This window comes from Blennius ocellaris, assembly GCF_963422515.1.
Source record: "Blennius ocellaris genome assembly, chromosome: 9".
Lineage (NCBI taxonomy): Eukaryota > Metazoa > Chordata > Actinopteri > Blenniiformes > Blenniidae > Blennius > Blennius ocellaris.
The window spans coordinates 8,010,216-8,029,699 of record NC_137658.1 but is presented as its reverse complement, the minus strand read 5'-3'; the positions used below and the strand labels follow the sequence as shown (position 1 = coordinate 8,029,699).

The window sequence follows — 19,484 nt, the reverse complement described above, 5'->3', positions numbered from 1 at the left end:
GAGATTCTAAAAATACCTCGAAAAGTCCTTCATAAAAATTGTGATATTCAAATACCCAAATTTTAAAATATTTTCTGTGTTGAATATAGTTGAACACATATTAGCAGTTTTTTTTTATTATTTTATGGGAAATACAGTAGTAGCACAATTTAAAGACTAAAAGCTCTGTTGTGCAAAACAGTATTGACAAATTCAAATTTCAAGCTATTCTTTGGTTTTTTAGCAAGGATTGTGATGATTATTGACGCCTTTGAAAAGTACACGACAGCATTTCAAGTACTGTGATGTCCACAGTTTGTCTTTGCATTGGCTGCAAGTGAAATCTATGGCTTTGTGTCACACTAATTTGGCTCTTTGACTGACACCAGAATAAATAAAAACAGCAACAAAGGATGACACATCTTCTCCCACACGGCAGAGAACTCCAAGTCAGTTCGGAAAACGGGTTTGCCGTGGGCAGAATTGGCACCAGCGACAATCAAAGTAACCCAACTATATAGAAAGTTAGTGTGCGACTGGGCTGTGTGTGAAACAATCGTGAGCTCTAATTTGAAGCTAGGATTTTAATTTGAAATGGGAGCAGGAGGAAGTTTACTCTGCTGTGTGTATGTGTACATATATATATATATATATATATATATATATGTGGAGGGGTAAGAATGCTGGTTCTCATTTGGAAGGCATAGTTCTCCCTCAGCTTGGGGGTTTTGTTGTGAGGTTTTAGCCTCTTTACCGCTTCTCTCTTGACTCCTTTTCTCTCAGCAGGTTTCTGCGGTGGTAAAACAGATACGCTGGCAGCAAGAAGCCAGCCAATGAGAAGATGAGCAGGCCCACGTTGATCTGCGGGAACGACAGATGGAAAGTTTCGGGTTATTTCGCGGTGGATCCGTGAAAGTAGTGACAACATTTTTTTACATTTCAGGGTGGGACCACCAAAAAGGTTTAAACTTTGTGATCTTTCTTATCTTTGTCCACTCACCCAGTAGGGGTCTCCGTGCAGCGGTCCGACCATGGCAATGAAAAGTGGCTGCTGCAGCAGAGCCACCACGGCGCTGATCATGGACTGAAGGCCTGTCAGTGTACCGAAGTGGTTTGATGGGTAACTAAGAGAGAGAGAGAGAGAGACAGTTTGGTTAAAGCTTAACTGAATAAATTAGATGAAATTGGACTCTGGAAGATTAACAAATATCAAAAACACAAAGATAATTGGTTCTTTTTATCATTTATTATAAACTCTCCTTAGAGTTATAACTAAATGATACGGCGGATGAGATTTGTTCAAGAGAAAACAGCATTTCGGTTGTGCTGTTGCGGTTTCCCGGCACACATCTGGTTGCTTTTATCACACTGTTAAAGTGCTGCTTTATGTCAGGTGTTTATATGGTGTCGGGAAATAACATGAAATGGGTCAGAGAAGAGGCCGGCGTTGACTTACACATTGTATAGTTATTAAGTTGTTAAATTATCTTATTAATGAATCGAAAAGTACAGCGGGAAAAAAAACAAACAAAAAAAAGGAACAGGATGTATCGTGAAGCCTGTTTTGTCAGTGACGGTGTTCAGCACTCACACAGCAGCGTACAGCCCCCCGCAGCAGGAGTGGATGAAGCCTCGGACCATCGTGTGCAGAATGAAAGTCAAGATCTACGGCAGAGAAATAAACAGATCTGAATGTGGAAGCACTTTTTTTTCCCCCAAAAACAATTTGTTTTTAATATATTCCGTGTTGTTTGGCTGTCTTGGTGTGTGTTTCCTACCTGTAGAGGCAGGTTATCGATCAGGCAGCAGATTCCAAACAAGAGCAGCAGCATGTTGGTGAGGATGAAGGCCCTCATGGCGTTGGTCACTTTCTGGATCTTACGGTCTCGCTTCTTGGTTCCGGTCATCAGCCTGATGGCGGGGGGGGTAAAAAAAGTGTGTTGTTTGAATGAAGGTTCTGTCTGTGACCTGCCGCCTCTAGTGGCCTCGTTTCCAATACGATCATTTATTTGTTTCCCGAACTGAATGCTGAAAGCAGAACTCTTTCTTATTTCCACGTTTCACGAGATCTCGTACCCCTGCTCTGTGCCTGAGATCATGGTCTTCTCCTCTTTACACTCCTTCATCTTCCAGTCCATGATGTAGCCAATCAGAGGACACGTGAGCAGACACAGCAGCTGCAGCGTCCCGAAGATGGACGAGTAGAAGCTCACTATAAAGAAATGACAGATGTTGGGTTTTTTTTTTTTTAATCACAGACAAATGATTTCAAGTGAACAAACCTCCATCATCAGGTCACTCACCTTGATCCTGTGATTGCAGCGCCAGCTCATCAGATGCTGCAATATGACAAAATAGAAACACTGTTAGAACGACTTAAAGAACCTTTGGTATTAAAAAAAAAAAAAACCTAGGATGAGGTAATTATAGGAAACTCACGGTGCTCCTCTCCATGTGTTACCATGAACTCCAGCATCTTGTTCATCGCGCCCATAAAGAAGATGATCCTGAGCTGAGACATCCCCATAGTAACCAGACTCCACAGGAAGATGGGAGAGAAGACAGACCGGCGGAAAGGAACAGCGCCTGAAGAAGGGGGGCGGGGGGTGAGGCTCTTTAGTTGTTGTTTTTTTGTTTTACCATTCAGGTCATGAGATGAGATCCCAATGGGTGTTTTTAAATTTCTTTAATGGTAAAAATTGTGGAACATTCTGTTGTTACTTCATTCAATTTAGAAAACTGCAATCTTAAGTGCAAGGATATAAACATTTGGGAGAAGAGCACTGTCCAACAAATTGTTTTGGAAAAAGTACACTGGTTTTGTGTGTTCACTTGTGTTTCAGTGACATTTGGCCTCACGTTTGAGCGCAGCTTCTCAAAATGTACACGTTCGGGGTGAAAATGTCTCTGAGCCGACGTCAGTAGGGACTTACTGGGTGCAGCCTCGGTCCCATTGGGAAGCTTCTCGGTGGAGTGTCGGACGTCTCCATTTTTCTCCTTGAGCCCCTCGATGACACCGTTCTGGTCAGGCGAAGGCACCTCCAGCAGCGTTCTGATCTTACTGTGAACCACAACGCACAAATGAGGGGGATTATGGTTCAGAAGAGAATACTCAAAGTGACTTGTGGACCAGGAGAGACACTGACCTGTAGTCCACTTCGTCCGGTGTCGGGAAGCCTTCGACGGGCCAGTTTAGAAAACAGTTGACAAAGACAAAGCCGGCCAGACCGGCCCACACCCACATGATGACCTGGAAGGAGACTCCTGCGTCGTAGATCAGCTGAGGAGAAGCGAAATGGCTGTTGAGGTTTGGTGAGATTCAAACTGTTCATCTGTTACAAACCTCACTCACGGTTTTTTTTTTTTAAACCACATGGGGCAACAGACAGTTGTAAACACGACATTGACATATTATCACATTGTAAAGTTTTTACAGTGAACGTGTTAACCAAACTTTTTTCTTTTTTTCCCCTTTTCTCTTTAATCTCAGACACAGAACAACATCACCATCCAGAGTGTTGCTTCCCGGCCAATTACGCTTTACAACTGTGGCCCATCGCGCTGTTTATGTCTCACAGGCATCAGGATGTGGCCATATGCCTTTTAAAATTCACGTCGTTTGAAAAGCATGTACGTGCGTAATTATAACAGATTGTTAACTTAAACTTTTTGTGCTTTACCTTCACTCCGGGGAAGGTGACTGCAGAGGAGGCGTACGAACCAATCATCAGAGACATGACGGTGGAGCTCAGGGCACCAAACATGTTGGGGAGCTGCGGGCACAGAGGAGTGGACACATAAAACATTTATCACACTAGTTAAAGATAAGGTCGGATAAGAAAAGCCTCCTGGTGGTGGTGGTGGTGCACTACACAGGTCTGCCAGCAGATGGCGCATGGATGCTGCAGTGAACGCTGGCGCATCCAGACTGCGGAGTTTGCTCAGGACCAACAGACGTTCACTGTTCCTGCATGCGGACTTTTTTGCACTTAGTAACACTTCTCTCACCCCGCAGAGCAGCCTCATTAAAAAAATATTAGTGTCCATGTCATGGGAATCAAGAAACAAAGTTGTGACCCATTTTCTTTTTTTTTTTACATTGACCCCCTCAGTTCAAACACAGACTTAAGCCATACTTCAGACACCATTCATGACTACTTTTTTTTTTTTTGCCGTTTCAACAATTTTTCCAGTGTGGGGGATTAACGCCGATGTATAGTCTGCCTCTGGGTGAACTTCACTGGTCTCTCTGCAGCCAGCACGAGGCCATGCATGACACAAGGCAAAAGGGACAAGGTGGCGGGCACCAGGCACTAACACATCATATATTAGGTCGACCTATTTACAGTAGTAAGTAGCTTAGTAAACATAACAATGACCTATTGTGCTGGCAGCTCATTTAGTGTCCTTTGATTAGAGTTTTAAGTGGGTCAATCACGATTATAAAATCACATGTGTGGGATTTTTGGTGCGCTGCATGACACGCTCGCCACTTTTTCTCAGTACTGAACGTGGTTCTCCAAACTGCTGCCACCTAATCTGCGCGCTGTGTCGGAGGTCACTGAGCCGTGTCGGGACACCTTTTTCCATGCAACTGTAACGTGCACTTTCCACACCCTCGCACTGATGTCAATGAGGTAGACCTCATTTATTATAACGCTTCGAAGCTCAATGCAGAGCTCCAGAATTCTCATATGGTCAAAAGAGGAATTTTATTAAAAAAACAACAAAAAAATTGCATAGGTGATGTGCAAATGTGCAAAACTGCAGAACCTCCCCAGCATAAATGATGACACCATGCACTATAAAACTAAACCCGGAACAAATGACAGAACCTCAGTTTTTGTTCTTACGTCCATTTGGGGCCCTTTTTCTGCCAGTGTCACATTATATCAACGTCAAAACTTCTCAAATGTGTAATTTATGTGGCAACAAGATTGTGCAACTTTTCACAGGACTTTTTTAAGAGCGCTTTTCAGGCCACAACTTGTGAAACAAGTTTGGTTTTGTTCAATTATACATATTCTTAATAATCACATCTGAAATGTAATGTTTATGTTCAATGTCATTTAATAGGTCAGACTGTTTTTTTTAAAGTCCTGAAATGATATTCGATACGCTTTTAGACCTTTTCAAGAGTATCTTAAGGCTTCACTGTAACTTGTGGAATGCTTTTTTCAATCTCAGCGATCTCGTGCCGACAGCTCCACTGTTTACTCGAATACATTTATATCTTGTTTGTTGTTTGGCACTTAGTTTACAGTAGGACTTTTGTTGAAAGCAGATATCTGCTGCTGCCAAAATAACACTGCTATAGCGGTGGGAACTAGAAAGAAGCAACTAAAACCGGGTGAAAGAAGAGTATCAATCTTTCCTGATCTGAGGGAACCTGCAGTCTGATGATGATCCTCTGTGGACACATTACTATCAACTTCCTCTCCCACGCTACAGTCACCTGATGAAAATAGTGGTTAGAGTAGCTTTTGTACAACTGGAATCCTTTAATCCTTAAAAAAAACAAAAAAGCTTTATAAAGGTTTTCAGGATATTTATGCCCTGCATTATCAATTCTGGGAGGCAAATGTGGATTTCCATCACTGTCGAGAAAACATCCAAGTCCTCACGGAGAATATTCTAATGATTTGGGAGTTACCGGTTGAGGGTCAGGGTTAACAAGTAGTAGTTGTGTTGGTGATTAGAGTCAGTCTGCAACAAACCAAAACTACCTCTGATAACAAGAGTTTAGTGGGTTAACGTGGAGGGAAAAGCTTTCCTGGGGATGTTCGGGGGAGGGCCGGACTGTCTGACAGAGACGGGAAAAAACATCCAGGAGAACACTCGTCCTCATTCAGCAATTCTAAGAAACAAAACACTTCACGTCTCTCTTTGGCTAAAAGGGTCTGCTGAGCTGGACTCGATGGAGGTTTGAAGAATGTACGAAACGGTGATGCAGAAAGCAAAGTAAATGGTTGAAATCTGTGCCACCTCTCTGCTCTGACGCTCCCTATAAAATACACATTTCACACAAACACACATCCTGCACGCGAATGTTGCAGTGGCCACATGACTTTCGGGAGGCATACAGAGGTCAACTAGTGTCAGAAAGCCACACAAGTGGGGCTTTGGTTGTCACGACTAATCAGTTCAGGCTCTCCTCCCACTGTGCTCACTCGCTTGGGTGTTGTAAGACTTTGGCACCGAGTTTAATTAAGGCTGCAATCGTTCAAAGAAAGGGCCAAATAGTAGATTAATGAGCACAGAAGTTCCAGTTGAGCGCTGAAGTTGTGAAATAGAGGCCGATTACAGACGGCGTACAAAGGAAGAAGTGGCCAAACCGTGGTGGAAAATTGAGAAATGTGATTAGAGACAGTGATCATGTTCTCAATTAGTTTTATACTGTTTCATCAAACTCATGGTGGCAGAGGGGGAGAGAGAGAGAGAGAGAGAGAGAGAGAGAGAGAGAGAGAGAGAGAGAGAGAGAGAGAGAGAGAGAGAGAGAGTCACATGCACCCACATGTTTGTGCCAAATAAAGCCCAACTACACAATTGAAGAAAACCCACGTCTGCAAAGGAGAACGCGTAACCTCAACACAAAGGCCGCCAACCCCATGTACCGTGGAGATAAATTAGATTTGACTGATGTCCCCATGCTGCAGCTGCAGCGCCGCTCTCTGCAGAGGTCCCGGCAGGAAACACGAAGCCCCAGCTGATTATCAACGGTTTCTCCTTTGCATCTCAGCCCTTCTCGCCACTCGTGGGTCGTTTTGGCCTTTATTACCCCTCCCGTTCCGCTGCGGAAAGCTTACATAAGACACAATGAGACGCGGTAACCATATAAAACCTTCCCGGCATGCGGCTTCACACGAGGCCTATAGCATCCTTCCAGGAGCTCACCTCACTTCTCTGTATTAGCATCTGTTTGCTGACCAATTTTAAATAAATTTGGCCTCTCTGACACTTCTATTAGAAACTAGAAGACTGACAGCTGGGCACTTTTTTTTTTTTTTTTTTACCACTAGTGTGTGATGGGACAGGCCTCCGCCTGGAGCCGGTGCTGTTTGAAGGCAATCCCGTGTCTGTTTTACTAACTACAAGGCGGCTGCTCATTCCTTCAACGTCAATGTCAACACAGGTCACACCAGCTCCCATTCATACCGAACATAGTTGACATTGATCATTAACGGTTGAGATGTGGTTTGACATTTGTGTCGGCATGTTGCTTCGAAGGAAAATGATGCATTGGTGAATCACCTGGCTGGGACTCAGCCATGCCAGTGCACAGGCACATTCACACAGGCTTTTTGATGTTTGTTTAGTTGGTTTTTTTTGTGTGTGTGTACAGAGGATGCAGTTCAAGGGCTGTGAGCTCTTGATGACCAACCGTTTTACAATTCCTACTGTGGAATACAGCGAGTGACAATTCAGGTTATTTGAGGAGAAGCCGCAGTAGTTTTGAGGAGTCGGCGGTTTTACAGACATAAAGCTAAAGAATCAAACCGCCGTAAATAGCATCGTAATTATAGGCCTACATATGAAATATTGCACTCATAACTAATTAAATATGTACAGAGTGTTACATTTTGTCATCTCCTCTCTCCTGTCTCTCCAGCTCTCTCTGATTGCATCATATCCGGCTTCCATGTTGAAAAGTTCCAACAACCCAAAATGTCACCAGTCGCACTTTCCCACACAAGCTCTCGCCAAAATATAGGAAAGCGTCACTACAGATTATGAGAAGAGCAGAAGCTTAGGTCTTAAAAGGTTAACCCTCTTGCACTATCTAAAGGATTTCTTTCAGTGGGATTCTTCTGCCAAGTTTATGCATTTGTTGATAACATGACTTTATTATTACATGTACTATTACTACTATAAACAGAGAAGCTGTGGACATGAAAATAAACCGCACTGGTGCAACAACGCGTGTTTTCGAATGCACCCACCACATTAGATGAGAGAATGAGAGGGCATGTTTTCCTGTATGAATTGATAATATCATAACACCTTTAATTGAAACACACGGCACAATAATAACTCCAACGAAAGAAGTCCGTCACTGTCTTTTCCTCCACCGCTGCCCAAAAGAACAGAGCGATCTTGACTTATACTCCAGTTAGTCATTATCCTTGAACACATGGTTCAAATCTTGATGGCATGAGCATGCGTGTCTCTCGGGCCTCGCGCTCTGCCGTCACTCGCACTTCAAAACGGCAACAACAGCGGCGTGGAGGTCAGTCAATGATGGTAAACTCAGCCCAATTACCGGCGTGAGCAGAGGGAGGGGACGACGCACACAGAGGTCGAACGGGGACAAACCGGAGGGGGCGGCTGCACATTACTCTGGTGTGTGTTTGTGTAATATTAACCTTTTGTCGTGGTACGATTATGACAATAGAGGGAGCATCATGTGCTCAACAGGATACAAACTGATTTCCCTCTCAGATATGATCGAGCATTGCTAATCTCTTGTTTTCTACATTGTCAGGAGCCCTCGTTTGATATGTGTGTGTGTGTGTGTGTGTGGACTTGATGTGCGGAGACGAATGTTCATGATCCTACAGAGCAAACTTTCTGAAAATGCAAAAGACAACAGCTTAAATCGTGTGTTTTGATGCGTTTCAGATTCAACGTGCTGCTTTTATAAGCTTGTTTTTTTTTTTCAACATTCCAAAAACATTTCCCTATTGTAGAAAAACAAAACAAAACAGTGTTGAGAATGTTTGGATCATTTTGTAAAATGTCAAGAGATATTTTTAAACTATAACCTTTTAAGTTTATATTAAATTTAGATTTAAATGTTCTCCAAATCATCTCTCTCTTTTTTTTAAATCAAGAGAAAAGCTCCAAGTGTTGTGTATTTCTTAATATATTTGTGCAAATTAATTAGTAAAAAAATAAATCTATCTTATGTCTTGTGTTTATTTGTTCCCATGTCCATCTCAGAGCAAACATGGAGTGAGACAATACCACACAAACCCACATCTGAAGACAATTCATATTTAACCTGTAACACAAGAAGAGCCTGTTACTGATTTCAAATTGCATATGAATGGCGACAGCTGTCACAATGTTATAATGTGAAATACATTATGAAATTTGGCATCCAACCAAACAACTTGGCGCGAGATTAAGCGTGACAGTTGGGGGGGGGGGGGGGGGGGGGTTAGGGTTTCATCCTCCCACACTATTGTTTTCTGTTGATTTATCCTTCATGATTTATATAATAAAAACAACTTCTGCCTCAGATGCTTATCAGCACTGTAAGTAGTTTACAATACGATGAAAGGAAGCGCTCCTCTAAACCAGAGTTACATCACAGGGACACACTTAACCGTTGTTGCCTGGAGAGCCAGTCTGCAACAGGCACACACAGTGAAAACGTCACAGCACAAGGTCATCTGCCCACAGACCGCCTGAGCCCCCACTATCCAAACATCTGTTTCATGTTCGTCTCCCTGCGTGAACATACCCACGCACACACGTTTGTACATCAACATGTGTGCACAGTCATGCTGAGTTTAAAGCTTGGATTGTTGTTGTTTTTTTTTTGTATGAGAAGAGATCGTGAAAAAAGGAACAGAGGACAAATGGAAGTCAAGAGAAGGAAAAGAAAAAAAAAAGAGGAAAGAAAACAAAGCGACCTTGACTATTTTTGAATTGAGGTAACGTGGCTCAGCTTTGGGGAGGGTGTGCTGCGAGCCGCGAGTCTTTATTGGTCGAAGCACAAACTTTCCATCTGGGGAGAAGTCATGTGCGGCACTGATGGAAACATGCTGTACCGGCGTGCAGCGCAAACACCTGAATGCTTGGCAGGACACTGGAGGCAAGCGACCAACATAAAACACACTTGATAATGGTGGTGCCAGCTGACACATCACACGCAAATAGACGGGGCCTGACGTGGAGGTAAACAAACGCAGCTCCCGGTGACGACGGGCTGTTTCCTCAGCTGAGACAAACAGAGGCCCCAGACACGCTGAGACGGTCAGCTACCAAAGCCTCTCCGCTCATTCCTTCCAGGAACGGAGCTGTACATCGGGACTTTCTAAGAATATCCCTTATGTGACTGCAGTGCAGACTTCTTTCTTTAGGGAGCTCCAGAACTATAACACGGGGATTACAGTCAGTAGAAACACGAGACAAGTTTGTCCCAAATCATGATTAATGCAAGAGAGAATCTAGAAGAACAAAAACAATAAAAGCTTTCAGGTTGGAGTGTTGCTGTCAACTCTTTCCTTCGGAACAAAAACAACCTTGTGTGCCACGAATGTAAAAGAAAGAAGACAGAGGCTTGTGGCTGTTTAAATTATTCTTACCTCACTTTGGTTTATTTTTCTTCTCTTACAATTCAATCTATCCATTCTATGTGTGTAGAACTGTCAAGAAATGTGCAATAAGTACAGTATATAATATATAATACAGTAACAAAGCCTTTCCCCATGAGCTCGAGTCGTGTCTGCCGCGTCGTCGACCTCGTCTCGGGTGGCAACACCAAACTTGCATTCGCATGAATACATCCATAAATACTTGCGATGACAATGAATCGGGATATTTTTAACTTGTGTTGTTCGCTATGCGGTGGGACTCACCGTGAGGGAGGTGAAGGTCAGGCAGATGCCCCCGAAGCCATTAAAGGACAGAGCCAAGAAGATGAGTGCTGACAGAACTGTGGAGAAGCAGCAGGAAGAAAACCCACATATCAACACACAGAGAAATAAAAAACAAAAAAACAAATCACTTGCTCAGAACAAGGTGTTTAGCATTTAGCATTGACCTACTTGCTATAATCTGGGTCATGAATACGGATCAAAACAATTAAACAAGGTGGCTGGAGAAAGTTTCAAGTTGTTTAAAACTGTGACTCAGCAGTCGGGGTGAAATGACCCGATGACTGTGCCATGAGAATACCCATGGTTCCAATCCAGACTTGGAGGGCGGCGAGTAAAGTTTGTTCTCTCCTCACGCAGCCCAAACACGTGTGCTCGAGATTGATGACGCTAAACTTGTCCGCATGACCAAATTTGTGCTTGTCTGCCTTTGTGTTTGTCCTGTGATGGAATGACGACTCATCCAGGGTGTAAACTGAGATCGGCTCCAACGCCCTGCAACTTCAATTGAAACGTATCTCAGGTGGATGAATGAACAAGGTTAACCTGCATCAAACTCAGAATGGGTAGTAATGCATTGTACAGAGTGGGTGGAGTGAGCGTTAAAGAACATCAGAGCAATAAAACAAACAGAGATCCGGAGCCTTAAAATAGTTCTGAACGAGATCTAAGGCGGAAATCAACTGAATTGATGTTATTCCAAACTGTGAAGTTGTTACAGGCTTATGATATGTTGATCATTTCAAACCTTTCCTCCTCTTTACAGCCTGAGGGGTTAATAGTAGTAGAGTTGTGGAGACCATATGTCAAGTATTCGATCTAAAAAAGACTTTATGGATGGAACAGCTTGATGGCATCGATCATTTACGAGCATACGTCTGAATGTCAACAATCATTAATCCTCACCTTTGGGGTCGTAAGCAGACGAAGCCATCAGAATGCAGGAGAGACCAAAACACGAACTGCAATGGAAAATACGACAAAATTAAAAATCCCTGAGGACAATTGCAAAAAAAAAAAAAAAAGCTTAAAATAATTAGCTGCTTGACAACTCAGTGGTGACTTTACACATGAATCATTTATAGAAAATGTTAGGCAAAGGAATTTTAACCTTCTCAGTGAAGCAGCTCCATGGGCAATTTGTTTTTGGTTTCATCATTCAAACTTCTATTAACTTCACATGTACTGTGTTTAACTTTATCCTATTTTGCTAATCTCAATTTATTTTCTCTGCGCCTGTAAAGCACTTCAACGTCTTCATGCCTTGAGTCTGAATGGTGTGACATTTTAAAAGAATTCTGCGTCGGGTTTTCTTTTCACGTGTATATTTGTACTGCACATAGTGACTTTACTCCATCATAACACACCAGTGTCAAAGAGAGAAAGGATTTCCATATTCCCCCAGCCCAATAAGGAAAGCCAGGCGAGCACACAAAAAGCGATCTACTACCACACCCACAGAAGCGCATGCATGACAGACAAAAGGCTAAATCCACCACCTCCCACTTTGGGAATGTCATCAAGCTACTCTCATATTACTGTGAGCACAACAGTTACAGTAGGTTTGCATATTTGTGGCACATGTGTCTTCGCTTGAGGAAAGACTTTCCATAACTCTGTGACTTGTGCCAAGGACAAATCTGCATCTGTACACCAGCGTTGCGTCTCCTCTCACATCCGACACGAGGCCATCTTTTACCTGCCCACCAGCCGAATGGGACGCGGGCCGAACTTGTCCATTAGGATGCCGAGAGGCAGGGTGGTGGCGCTGAGTAAGAAGGAGCCGATGGTGAAGCCCAGGTTCAGCATCTCCTCCTGGTCCACGCAGCTCAGCCACTCCTCCACCTCGCCGCCGGAGGAATTGTCCACGTGCTGGACCACCGAGTCGTTCACTGCAGCAACAAGTGTGCACAGTCGATAAGGAAGACAGCCCACGGGGGGGGAACAACCCATTATGTCTCCTCGAAGAGAAGAGCAAATCTCCGTCTGAAATATAGCAATTACAATGTGCACTAGACTTGTTTGAGATACACTAGGGTGGGTTTGAAACAAATTTGTAATGATTTGAAGTCTTAAGAGTTCAAAATACTCACGCGATTGCAAAAATCTGAAACACTTTTTCCTTTTTTTAATCTCCCTTAATCGCAATAAATAGCGAGTACTTTCGCCGGATTAACCAAAAAGAAGCATCTATACGACTAAACAGTTCATGTTTCAAAGGTTTCATGGGGTACGCATAAACAAAACCACTCACAAACGGAAAAGACGCACATTTTGTTATCTGAAAACGTGTAGATTCATCTTTCTATTCCTGTCATTTTTTTTTTTTATGTTTTGAAAACAGAACCACTGGCTTATTTTCTTAAGCAATCATCAGTAATACGGTGTCAAAGGAAAAGTGCTTCAGTGTTACATAACATTTGTCACGTTTCTGACACTCTTAATGGCCAAAGGTGTGTACTCTGTGTCTCAGCCAGATGACAAGAGTGGGTTCGACGTTACCTGAGCACAGGTGGGAGTAGAAGCCTTCGCTCTTCAGCATGATGAGCAGGGAGCCCCAGCCAAGCAGCACAGCAGAACACAGCAGGTTTTCAATGACCGCCGTTACCGCCATCCACCAGCGCCTTCTGTAGGCCTGGAGGAGAGAGGGCGCCATGGCTGCTGCTTTCTGGTGGGAGGCAAGAAGAAGAGTAGGGAAATGAAAAAGGAACAAAACCTGTTGAACCAAACATATATCCGGATGTGTCACTATATGTCTAATAATAGCACGGGCAGAATATCACAGATGAATAAGCAATCAAGAAATGTATTTGTTTGACTTTTATGGAGGTATCCTGGTATTTTTGCTTATTCAATTTTCTGATATCTTAATTTGAAAACAACCTATATGAGGAGCCCCGTCAGCTGTTTTAGTAACCATTTTAGCCCGTTATGGAGCTAAAAACAATTAAAAAAAAAAAGCCACATGACATAAAGCTAACCTCTTAAATATTAAGGTTTGTTTTTCTGAATGAAATTCAAACTTTAAAGAATATTCAGCCTTTGACTTTAGTACGATTAACCAATTTTCCTGACATTTTATTGAACCGTTCAAGTCCAATATTTGTTTTTCAAGTGAAACCTCGCAGATAAACACTGATTATGTAACATCAAAACATTACAGTACTAATGCGAGAGCATTTCACTTCTCATCAAGCATGAATCACTGATATCGATCACAGCAACGAGGAATAAAAAAAAAAAACCCAAGCAAAAAGGTAACAAATCTTCATTTATTAGTCTATAAATCATTTCTAATATTAGTGGGTATCATATTTTTTAACTTGTCTTCATGTAACAGTGAACAACTCCACTCCACTCTGCAAGCTTTGTGATAAACTGCCGAGTGTGTGTGAGACACGGTGGAGAACCTGACCTGAGTCAACTGCTTGACATTTTTCTCAAAACTTGCATAACAACTGATCACGGGGCGAGTCATCGTTCTGGTATTTTTTTTTTTTTTTTAAGTTGGTTAGCTGACACCTTTCATTGTCCACAGTCTTCCATTGAATGAGCCGTCAAAACACGCCATTGATTGAGAGACAACTTAGGTGGCGAACTTTGGAAACGGGCATTTTCATCCTGAAGCAGCCCAGCGAGGTACGAGCATATCGAGCCAGGTTTTCCTTCTTTTATGCAAACACGAGGAGTAACACAGGTTTTGTGTAAACAGTAAAACGCAGAAGCAAACAAGAGGGGGTAAAAAAAATTTTTTTTTAATTGACACAACCATGGGAATCAATGTCAGGTTAGTCATGACCACCTGAAATACACACAGTTGATGTACATAAACACACAGGGGAGGACAGCGGTCGTCACGACCTGCAACATGAGGGACAAGAAGCCTGACAGAATCACACACAAATAGACACACATACGTATGGACAACATCTACGCAAGACTCGGAGATCAAAATGTACCGAGTGATTTCTTCTGGCTGAGAAGCAGAAGAAAAAAAAAAGTGGAAGGAAAAACCGATGCTCCCAACTGGGAGCATCGGTCAAGGCCTCATACAGGAAACACTTCCAGGACTTTTTAATGAGGGAGTCAATTCAGCGTGCGCACGCAGAGTGGAGGAGGCCCTAATGGGACAGATTTGTCTTTGCGTGTGCCCATGTGTCTGCCTGTGTGCTCATGAGGCGTGTGTGTAATGCGATTATCCATAGCCCAGTGAACTGGCTTTGTGCTGAAAAGAGTTTGAAAAGGGGGGATTTCTTTGTAATTGACACCCCGTGGAAAAAAAAGAAAAGGAAGAAAAACCCTCAACACACACGCACGCACACACACACACACACACACACACACACACACACACACACACACACACACACACACACACACACACACACACACACACACACACACACACACACACACACACACACACACACACACACACACACACACACACACACACACACACACACACACACACACACACCTCCTTCACAAAGTCATATAAATGGACAGCAGATTAACTTGTGAATAAATTCCACAAACAAAGGTAGTTGAGACGTGCACTGCTTGAGTCAATAGTTCCCCCAAACACGTTGGAAAAACACTCCTTTAGTCCGCTCGCTGCCACACCAAGACGTGTTCACGTCTGAGTTTTCAGGAGAGGGAATCTAACTCTACTAATGCCTGAAAAAAAAAAAAAAAAAAAGCCAAATCAACCAAAAAAATGAAAAAGAACTGGATTTTCTGAATGTCTAAGTGCAGTTTCACTGGGACTCGCAAACAGTAAAATAAATGTTACGTGTGTAACGTCATTGGCAGCTCTGCCTGTAGCTCCAGGTCATGCTTCAGACTAAGCCGCACTTTTAATCTCACTTCAGTGAGCTCTTCTCTGAATATCATATATTTGCTTGATGTCATTTTCTTTTTACTTCTTACATCATAATAAATTATATGAATGCTCTACAAACCTTAAAGCAAACAGTAATGTTAAAAAAGATGTTTTGATTGTGATTTGTTGTCTCAAATGAATTACATAAGCGTCAATATAGAAGCTTTAAACAATTTTGGGCTGAGTGGCCGCATCACTGCAATTGTCCAAAACGTCTGACCTTGAAGGTTTGTGTCTTTTTTTGCATCAAATATGACAGTGGAGTATTAGAATCCCCCCCCCCCCCCAAAAAAAAACCAACAACACACACACACAGAAAGACTGACTTCGTCAATATGTGCTGATACTGCAAAGGGTGCATGGACAGGACAGCCCCAGTCCATTAAAGAGGCCTAAGTATAGAGGGTTTCTGTCACATGTGTTGGATTTGCAGCCGTGGCTGTATCACGAGTGTCAACCGCACACAATAAACACTACACATCACTCACACCCTGGCAGCCAACTGCTTTGGGAAACAATGTAGTAAATAATACAGAGAGTCGTGGCTCTTGGGTTTCACATCACAAGTGTGCGTCGATAAGAAAGGCTTCAGGTGTCAGGTATCAGTTGCTCCTGTCAGCGATTATCTCAAGTTGAGGGATCGCATGGCCTGATGCAGGGCGCACAATCAAACAACGTCTCCATCAACGCAACCATCTGCCCCACGACTGATAGCACATTCTTTCTCAGCGACTTATCAGCGACCATCACTTGTAGTAGTATGCTGTCACACACACACACACAGACACACACACACACACAACAAAGGATCACCAACTGGTTAAACAGTCAATAACGGTGCTTTTTGACTTGGCAGCCTGTTGCGAGTTCCTATCATGAAGCCGTGAAGTGTGTATGTGTGTGTGTTTGCTTGAAAGAAGAGCAGGTAAAAGCTGCTATGACTGGCCGCCCATTTTAGGAGGCCGTTTCCTGAAATACCTGCTTCAGCTGCATGATGCAATGTTGCCATGACTGTGGACTGTTATGGCCAAGAGTGAGTTTAAGTATTTACAGTGGATTGGGGGGGGGGGGTGACATGGGGCCGTGTGTGAGATTATTTTCATTGAAGTAATTTTTCCTGTTGTGGGTATATATGAAAAATGAGAATTGATTCATCAAGTGAGCGGCTTCCTTTCAAGTATTTCTGCTGCTGCTCACAATGCGAGCACTGCTCTTTTTTCCCTGTGGGGTTATTGCTGACCTTGACCAGCCATGTTTATCAAACTCTGCAGGAATCAAAGAACCGCAGGGCAAACTCTTTATCCTCACAAGTTTCCAAGAAAATAAACCATACTCCATAGGCGCCTCTTTTCCCCCGATGGGTCCCACAACGCGACCGAGCAGCTGTTTCTCCGCAGGCGGTAACCTCACCCGGGTCCAGTTACCGGCCTGGTGGGTCAAGATCACCTGCTGCCCAACATGTCAAAAATGTGACTTTAATGCAGAGAAGCAGAACATGAAATAATTCTGTATGCAGAACTATTTTCCACATCTATGTCTGCAACTACAGGCCACACAAATAAGAACTGCACAAACAAAACTTATTGATTGACTATAAAGGGCCATAAAGAAGTGGAGATGACCATACAGGGTCATAATTGAATAGCTCATTACTACTGAAACAAAAAGTGCAATAACCGACTGCATGAGTGTGTCTTTTATATCTGTGTGCTTTTTTTTTTTTTAAAGCATTTTATTGTTCTCTTTTAAACCTTCTCCCTCTTTATGCATTTGTAAGTGAACAGACACAGCAGTTACAATTTGATTGTTTTAAACAAGCACAATAAACACTATTCTGCGTCTGGTTCTAAATTATTATTATTAAAAAAATAAAAAAAAAAAGTGCTGCAGTTTTCCAGTTCAAATTTCACAAACTCAGTTGCTGTAATCAATAAATTCTTCAGGCGCGTTTGACCTGTTATGTTACATTCTCGTTAATGATAAAATCTAATTCTAGATTTCATTTTTAAATATACGGGTTTTTTTTCCTGATGATAACCTTTAATTTCTCCGCAACATATATGTCCTCCACTAGATGCAGTGGCAGTTTGAATATGTTTAAATATTTTAATTTTTTTTGCTAATTTCCAATTCAGTTAAAGTTCACAGACTGTCCGGGGCGTCCGTGAAGGCAGCACACCATAACTTCAGTTTGGCGACACAAAGGCTCGTGCGACCACAACTTCCGGCTGTGACGAGCATGACTTTAAAAATAAATAAATAAACTTCAATTCAACGAATTAGTCGACGTGGGTGTTTGTTTGTTTATTAACGAGAGTCGTGGTCAAAACAACTGAAGCCGGATCTCAACCATCAGTCATTTAAATGAAACGAAGACCAAAAGAAAAAAATTAAAAATAAATAAATAACCCCCTTGTTAACGGCATGGCACTCACTTCCGAAACTACTCGAAACTCTCAGATTCACTCAACCGCACTTTAATTTCTCCCAGTTTCAGTTTACCTGTTGCTTCCATCACAATTTAGCCATCACGTATATTTGGCGGGTTTAGATGAGGCGCGGTTTTTTGGATGCAACGTGAAATTCTTCCCAGTGTGACTCATGCCACGTGTGTAAGTACAACCAGCGTGAAACATCCATTCACCTCCTGATGGAGGGCATTACTACACTTATATACGCTTCTCACTTAACAGCGGCGAAGTTGTGAGTACTCGGGTAAAACATTTACTTACTTGGTCAGTATGTCGTCTCACAAAGGGAAATGCTTGGGTTTGAAGGCTTTAGTTGCTCTATGACTGGCAGAGTGAGGGTTTTAAAAACCAAACTTTCACAGCAGGCTGTGACAGATCAGACCCCTAAAAATTAAATTGCGCCTTTCCCCCCCCCTTTCTCTATGCTTTCTTTGTTCCTTGTTGGGTATTGGTGTTAGTTCCTATAAGACACTTCTCTCTCTCTCTCTCTTTCTCTCCCTCTCTCTGGTTTCATTGCTGACTCCCCCTCTTCTTTTCCATTTGACTTTTAATTCCCTCCCTCTTTTGCGTGGTTTACGGCCTCGGAGGGTGGAGAGAAGTCACCCAATTGCCTCCATTCAGCACCTCTCCCTCCACAGGACACATGTTTTAACAGGACTTAACTCCCCCGTGGAGTCTGCAGAGGCTTCAAATGTAAATTAGCACTGCTCAACACAAAGAAACCTGCAGCGACAATATTATGGAAGAAAAACTCTACTAACTATTCATTTTGTAGAGTAATGTTTCCCCTTGCATTTTGCTTGTGATAAATCTTTCTCTATAAGTGTATTCCACTAGTTCATTATCTTTTTTTTTTTTTTTAATCTCGTGTGCATTATTTATTATTTAGTGCTCAATGAGGAAGGTGTAAACACATTGAACTGTTCCGTTTGTAAATATGCACTCCGTTGTTTATTGTTCCTTATGAGTCAGACTTTAAACCTGGACGTGAACTGCACTTATACAACATTAACGCTCTCTGCTGTCACTGATACCCGAAACAACAGGGAAACATAACTTTCCACTGTTCTATCTATCTATCTATCTATCTATCTATCTATCTATCTATCTATCTATCTATCTATCTATCTATCTATCTATCTATCTATCTATCTATCTATCTAAATAGTTGCACAAGTCTCAGAACGGTCAAACAGGGAGAAAAATGTGTGTGGTGCACCACAGAGTAGAAACACCTGAAGAGTTCACTGCAAGAAGAACACAATTTGAAATCACTATGACCTCACAAATATACACTTGGCAAATCTGTTGCTTTGTTGCAGAGGTCACACAGTGGATATCATGTAGTAGTTGTATAATTTAGGACGTCAATGTTAGGAGGGGGAAAAAAAGAAACTTTAAAATCAAACTCCCTGCTCTTCATAAAATATGTTTGAGTACATCTTTAATACTGACAGAACAGCACACAGTCAGCCCTCTAATAACGGACACACTAATGATTGTGATAATTTGAAAGGGGGGGGGGGGAAGAAAAAAAAGAAAACC

The 19,484-nt window shown here is 42.4% G+C and overlaps 1 protein-coding gene across 1 annotated transcript; it reads right to left on the bottom strand.

Moving 5' to 3' along the window:
• Positions 1–6: 6 nt before the first annotated feature.
• slc43a1a (solute carrier family 43 member 1a) lies at positions 7–18,430 on the bottom strand. The gene is made up of 15 exons (XM_080501960.1): positions 18,201–18,430; positions 13,086–13,251; positions 12,283–12,475; positions 11,490–11,545; positions 10,566–10,642; positions 3,660–3,752; positions 3,126–3,259; positions 2,913–3,040; positions 2,419–2,565; positions 2,283–2,318; positions 2,056–2,191; positions 1,758–1,890; positions 1,571–1,644; positions 980–1,103; positions 7–840 (listed from the first exon to the last, which is right to left on the bottom strand). The coding sequence occupies exons 2-15, from the start codon at positions 13,237–13,239 to the stop codon at positions 730–732; spliced, it is 1,596 nt and encodes a 531-aa protein (XP_080358086.1). The 5' UTR covers positions 13,240–13,251; positions 18,201–18,430; the 3' UTR covers positions 7–729.
• Positions 18,431–19,484: the final 1,054 nt, after the last annotated feature.